The sequence below is a fragment of the Brassica oleracea genome, chromosome C5 (genome assembly GCF_000695525.1).
Source record: "Brassica oleracea var. oleracea cultivar TO1000 chromosome C5, BOL, whole genome shotgun sequence".
Lineage (NCBI taxonomy): Eukaryota > Viridiplantae > Streptophyta > Magnoliopsida > Brassicales > Brassicaceae > Brassica > Brassica oleracea.
The window spans coordinates 18,705,521-18,713,137 of NC_027752.1; the positions used below are offsets into that span (position 1 = coordinate 18,705,521).

General features: G+C 32.9%; 1 protein-coding gene across 1 annotated transcript; it reads left to right on the forward strand.

Annotated features, from left to right (window-relative positions):
- The first annotated feature begins 3,369 nt into the window (after window positions 1–3,369).
- LOC106344698 lies at window positions 3,370–4,617 on the forward strand. Its single transcript, XM_013784018.1, has one exon. It carries the CDS (start codon window positions 3,370–3,372, stop codon window positions 4,615–4,617), a length of 1,248 nt encoding a protein of 415 aa, XP_013639472.1.
- The last annotated feature ends 3,000 nt before the right edge of the window (window positions 4,618–7,617 follow it).

Genomic DNA, 7,617 nt, shown 5'->3' on the forward strand with positions numbered 1-7,617 from the left:
AATTTATCTTACATAACAGCTTAAGAATCAATTGAAAAAATATTGGTTCAAATCTAATTATTAGAGAACATTATATTAACCTAAACTATAAAAAAACATGTATTTTTTCCTAAATAAAAGCTACGAAATTACCTAATATGATTAACATATGTATGGCAATCAATGACTTAAAGATTTGATAACAATTTTTGCATCCTTCTTCATTTTTGTTTAAATTTATATTATTAAAAAAATTAAACAATCACATTAACCATATAATAAAAAAATAGATTTTTTTCTTATATGTTATATTTTAAATTTTTTTAAATGACTTTAAATTACAAAATGAAACCTTATATGTTATATTTTAATTTTTTTACAACAAATTTAAATTACAAAAATGAGAAAATCTTATATGTTATATTTTTCTTATATGGTAGATTTTTTCTTATATGTTATATTTTAAATTTTTTTAAATGACTTTAAATTACAAAATGAAACCTTATATGTTATATTTTAATTTTTTTACAACAAATTTAAATTACAAAAATGAGAAAATCTTATATGTTATATTTTTCTTATATGGTAGATTTTTTCTTATATGTTATATTTTAAATTTTTTTAAATGACTTTAAATTACAAAATGAAACCTTATATGTTATATTTTAATTTTTTTACAACAAATTTAAATTACAAAAATGAGAAAATCTTATATGTTATATTTTTCTTATATGGTAGATTTTTTCTTATATGTTATATTTTAAATTTTTTAAAATGACTTTAAATTACAAAAATGTAAGTTTTCCTTAAGCATACGACTAAAAGCATTAAAATGACATATATCAATTGTATGGTTGATATGAAACCTTTCAAAACCATATGAAAAATAAATGTCAAAATAATTCAACTGTGGAAACAATATTGTTTACTTTTTTTAAGAATGTGTTCTGTGGAAAAAATTAAGGTTTTTGTGTCATAATTTGTTTAACGTTCAATCCGATCAACCCATGATATATTAATTATAGTTTAGTTCAACAATTTTTAATAAAAATTGATCCGGTCTATTAGAAAGAAATTCTATAATAACAATAAAAAACATTGTATCTTTTCAAAATAAAAAATAAAAAACATTGTATATGTATAAATAAAATGATAAAATATATAAAAAAAATTGTCGATAATATATACAAATAAATTCATCATGCGCAAGGCTTATCCTAGTTTATAACTAAACCAATTCTTGTAGAGCGCTTTAAACACAACTAGATTTTGACCCGCACACCCGTGCGGGTGTTTATTTTTATTTTTGATTCAAAATAATTATTTGTTTTTATAATTAGTAAATATATATTTTAATATTTACCATATAATTAATTATATATTATTATATTTAAACAAATTGTATCGTGAGAAGGTTTGTTGGTCGATATTGACCAAATGCTTGTGATATAGAAAAGGTTTGTTGGGCGATATTGGCCAAATGGTTGATATATAATAATAATTGGAGTTATCCATGAAAAAAGTATTCAAATGATAAAAAAAACAATTCTTAATTTTTTTGCTCACTTTGTAATCCAAAAAGTAACGAACTAATAATATGTTATTTGTTGAATTTTCAATATATGATAATTATATGGCTTATGTTTGCCATACGAAGGTTAGAAATTTACAGTGGAGCAGTATACGATAATAAGATGCCATTCTATTTTTGGTGTGATTCCAAAATTTATATGAGTTTGGATTTCTTAAAGGAAGAGGTGATGAACGGTTAATATTTTTAATTAATTTTAGTTTTAGTAATATTATTGAATTGACGTTTGTTTGGGTTAACTACTACGTACGGTTTGGTTAGTTGTTTAAATTAGATTTAAATGGTTTGATTTAAGTGTTAAACATGGTTTAAGCTAGTGGCATAAACTTGTAATATTTAAGGAAAACTGAGGGTTAATTTCAATTTGTACTCCAGTTTTAATAGATTAGATTCTATTTTTGGTGTGATTCCAAAATTTATATGAGTTTGGATTTCTTAAAGGAAGAGGTGATGAACGGTTAATATTTTTAATTAATTTTAGTTTTAGTAATATTATTGAATTGACGTTTGTTTGGGTTAACTAATACATACGGTTTGGTTAGTTGTTTAAATTAGATTTAAATGGTTTGATTTAAGTGTTAAACATGGTTTAAGCTAGTGGCATAATCTTGTAATATTTAAGGAAAACTGAGGGTTAATTTCAATTTGTACTCCAGTTTTAATAGATTAGATTTGGCAAGTGTAAACGCAGAAAAATAGCCTCATGGATTTTAGGCAGCTTGACTAAAGACGTAGAACTTCTTTGTTTACTGTTTTTACATTTATATTCTCTTTTCTCCACTTGCATCAATTGATACGTTGCACTTGCAAGTATTCAGAGTCAACGCTTCACTATTACATTTTCTTACATAAGGTTATTGTCGCTTACGGAGGAAAGAGAATACTTTTGGTACTATCACAAAATCAATTCAAACAGTTCGATTTTGTCAAAATAGTGCTTTTGAGAGGCTAATCGATACACTTATTATCATATTTTCCGATAAGGGAACCATTGTTCGGCCACAAGAGACCAATAGAACCTTCAAATTATGGTACAAGAAAACATTTCCATCACAGAACAAACTTTTCGACAAATATATATATAGTTATACCTAAACCCAAAAGACCACATAGGACTCCGATCATCTTACTATCTCCAAAAATGCAGAACCATCAGTATTCGAGGTCCTAAAGTTAGGCTAAGATATATATAGACTGAGATAAATAAGGACGACATTATAAATGGAATACATTTATACATGCACTTATATTCTTGAGAGGAAGGTGAATAGGTGATTCATTGATCGATTGACTAACCCCTCCAGATGGATACGTTTTACGGAGAATCTAACCGCATTATAGAAGCTGTTGTTCTCTCTTGTAAGTTGTAACTCTCACCAATTACCATATTGGGTTTTGGATACTTATATTATAGTTATACTGCAGCAATTGGAGATAAGCTGCAACATTGCTAAAAAGGAAATCATGAAAAAAAGAAAGTTATCGTAAGTGTAACTAGGATAACTAGGAAATGAAGTTATCCTTAAGTGTAATTAGGATAACTAACTAAATCTAATGTAAGATGATCTCATAATAAAGATAAAAAAGATAAGTTTTTGAGAAGTTTTCTAAACATCAATAAAAGAAGAACTTTTATTAAAGCTATTGTGTTCAACGCCTAGAACTAGGGTTGAACGTGTTCTCGTCTTGGGTTTACACCTTTGTTCTTGGTTACTTTATTTGGTATCAGAGCTCCAGGTTTGATTCATTGAAGAAGTTTCACCGAAGGAATGAGTGATTCAAAATCAACATCGAAGACAATGGAAGATGTGCCTTCCACGGTGGTCTGTCCGATGTTATCTTCAACGAACTACACGGTATGGGTGATGAGAATGAATGTGTTACTGCGAGTACACAAGGTTTGGGAATCAATTGAACCAGGAACATGCGATGAAGAGAATAAGGATATCACTACTGCTTTCCTATTCCAATCGATTCCAGAAAACCGAATATTGCAAGTTGGTGAAGTCGACTCCCCTAAAGAAATCTGGGAAGCCGTGAAGTCAAGAAATCTTGGTGCTGAACGCATAAAAGAAGCTCATCTTCAGACCTTGATGAATGAGTTTGGACGTCTAAGGATGAAAGACACAAACTCAAAAGATATCTTTTCGGGCAAGATATCAAAATTGGCCTCAAAATCCGCAGCGTTAGGTCAAGCGATGGAAGAACCTAAGCTGGTAAAGAAGTTCCTGAACAGTTTACCGCGAAGCAAGTATATTCAGATCATAGCCTCACTTGAACAAGTTCTTGATCTGAATAAAACGAGTTTCGAAGATATTGTTGGGAGACTCAAGGCGTATGAAGAACGGATTCAGGAAGAAGATACACAAGAGCCGCAAGGGAACCTTCTGTACACGGACTCCAATCAATCATACAACTCAAGAGGTAGAGGTAGAGGTTGGAATCGTGGTCGAGGAAACAGAGGAAGAGGGCGCAACACACAAGAGATAAGCAAAGGAAAGAAGGACTACTCTCAAATTACGTGTTATAGTTACAAGAAGAAAGGCCACTTCGCCTTTGATTGTCCAGAGGAGGAACAAGACGACCATGAGTTAAACAAAGCAGATACAGAGGAAGCTGATGTCGCTTTGTATATGCACGAGATCGTGTTTCTCAACGAGGAGAAGGTTATACCGAAGACACTGGTACAAAGCAAACGAGAAGGTGGAATGTGGTACTTGGATAATGGAGCAAATAACCATATAACGGGCGAGAGATCATACTTCTGTGAACTTAATGAAAGCATTAAAGGAAAGGTGAAGTTCGGAGATGGTTCATGTGTCGACATCAATGGCAAGGGGTCGATACTATTTGAAGCAAAGACATGGGAACATAGACTCTTGACCGACATATACTACATTCCAGACCTAAAAAGCAACATATTAAGCTTGGGACAAGCTACTGAACAAGGATGTGATGTTAGGATGAGGGATAATTACCTAACACTGAAAGACCCTAATGGAAGACTATTGGCGAAAGTGTTAAGGTCGCCTAACCGGATGTACTAGTTGCGACTTGAAGTTGGTAGACCAGCTTGTTTGCACACAAGAATCAAAGAAGATACTTGGAGATGGCATGCTAGGCTCGGACACATTAGTTTCAAAACTATAAGGTCCATGGCGACACAAGAGATGGTACACAGTTTACCGGAGATTCAAGATGAGAAGGAGTGTTGGAATTGGAAGGGAGCTAACAAGGAAGAACAGAGCGAACCTGGTATGTTTAGGATGTTATGGGGTGCTACAATAGACGACGGACTTGGTCCATTTGTGGTTGGAACTCAACAGGAAGAACCTGCTGCTGAAGAGACTGAAGCGCAACAACTAGAACCTGTTCAAGTCAATCCAGAAGTTGAACAAATTGAACCACAACTTAGGCGCTCAACACGTCAATCAACTCGTCCTAGCTATCTTGAAGACTATGTATTACTGGCCGACATAGAGTGTGAGTTTCTACTTCTTACACTCAATGACGAACCAATTAACTTTCAAGAAGCCAGCAAACTTGTTCAATGGAGAAAAGCTTGCACAGACGAAATTGATTCTATAGAGGAGAATGAGACATGGGTGCTAGTATACAAACCAGCCGAAGTCAAAGTTATTGGCCTCAAGTGGATCTTTAAGATCAAAAGGAACGCAGATAGCTCAATCAACAAGTACAAGTAAAGACTCGTGGCTAAAAGATATGTTCAAGAACATGGAATCGACTTTGAAGAGGTGTTTGCACCAGTCGCTCGTATAGAGACGATCAGATTGCTATTCGGTTTAGCTGCTGCAAACGGATGGGAGATCCATCACTTGGACGTGAAGGCAGCACTCTTACATGGAGAATTGACAGAAGATGTGTACGTATCTCAGCCTGAAGGATTTGAAAAGAAGGGAGAAGAACATAAGGTTTTCAAACTTCAAAAGGCTTTATACAGACTACGGCAAGCTCCACGAGCCTGGAACACGAAGCTTGATCAAGTACTGAAAGGGTTAAAGTTCCATAAATGTTCCAAGGAAAGTTCAGTATACCAAAAGGAAGAAGGACTCGTGGTGGTGAATAATAGTCATCATAATGATCACGATCATATCAAAACCGGAGGCAATAATGAAAGTGATTTTGATAATGATCATGATCACACCACATATGAAGATGTTAGAAGATCAACATCAATCTGTTCAACCACATCAACCTGTTCAACCGGAACAACATGTTCAAGCGGAACAACCTGTTCAACCGGAAGAACCTGTTCGACATCTGTGAAGATCAAGTTGTCAAAGTGTTCATTCAAGCTATCTGGTTGATTATGCTCTTCAAAGATCCAAAGAAGAATGTGAGAGGCTTCTACTATCAAAGGATAATGAGCCAAGGAGCTGTAAGGAGGCTAAAGACTTGAAAGAATGGAGAGATTCTTGGAAGGAAGAAATCATCTCAATCAACAATAACAAGATATGGATTCGAGTTGATAAACCAAGTCATATAAAGGTCACTGGTCTCAAATAGGTGTTCAAGATCAAGAAGGATGCGGATGGAACTATCAAGAAGTTCAAATCACGACTTATAGTCAAGGGATATCTACAAGAACATGTGCAATGACGTGTGCATGGTGTTGAACACATTTAAGGAAATGTTCAAGGCGCGAACATCTTGACCAAGGCGTTAGCAAGAATCAAGTTCAAAGAGATGAGGGAGTTGATTCGAGTTCAAGACCTTAGCAATGGAAGCTTGAAGCTTAAGGGGGAGAATGTTGGAGATAAGATTCAACATTGCTAAAAGGGAAGTCACGAAGAAAAAGAAGTTATCCTTAAGTGTAATTTGGATAACTAGAAAAGGAAGTTATCCTTAAGTGTAATTAGGATAACTAACTAAAGCTATTAGAATTAGGAAAAAGAAAGACCTTATTCATTGTGTAATAGGTTAAGTTAAAGATCCCTATTACTTATATAAGGAGATCTAATGTAAGATGATCTCATAAAAAAGATAAGAAAGATAATAGCTTCTGTTTAGTTTTTGAGAAGTTTTCTAAGCATTAATAAAAGAAATTTTTTTATTAAAACTATTGTGTTCAACGCCTAGAACTAGGGTTGAACGTGTTCTCGTCTTGGGTTACACCTTTGTTCTTGGTTACTTTATCGCGGCCAGTCCAACGTAACCGACATTTCTCCCCAATGGTTACAAAGTTTTAGGCTTGCGGGTAGCATTGTTCGTAGAAACCAGCACCAGTTACAAGCAGTAGTAGGAAAATGTGTGAAAGTATAACCAAACCTGACATCGGTGTTCATCGTAGAATCAATTTAGATTAGGCACCAAAATTTTTTCAACGATTTGAAGCTACGTACATAAATACTTACCGAGCATAAAATTTTAGTTAGTTGGTGATGTATGACTTTTAAAAATATATTTTTTTTTTGTGCAATGTTTTGTTTTACATTTGTTTAGTTGTTGCCTAATTTTATTCCCAAACTTCCTAATTCTAGAGCAGGGAATCAAAGTATCAAACTAGTAAAATGGCTGATACCATTGACTAGATTCTACATAAGTTGACCTTTGATTCCTTGTCTATATCCCTTTCTTATTAAAGGATTTCTTATTAAAGGAGGAACATTCATAGAAATAAACTTTGGCATCATGTGTTTATTACATGAGTGCCATTTTCTATGTGTCATCACCTCATGCACTCTCACTAGCTTTTTAAAAAAACTCTTTGTGAACTAGAATAATTACAACCAAATACCATTGGTCATATACATTATACTATATGATTACAATCCGATTTGAAAAAAAAGGGAATTTATGACATGCAGAATATTAACTCTTTTGTAAAAGGCAACAAAATAAGTTCGACATCTATCAAATCGTTTTATGAACATTTTTGTTTACGTTAATTATAATGCAACATTTTATGAACATTTTTAAACTAATATCAAATCGTATTATAATGCAACGTTTTATGAACCTTTTTGAAACCGAGTCAACATTTTATGAACATTTTTATGCAACATTTTATGAACATTTTTAAACTA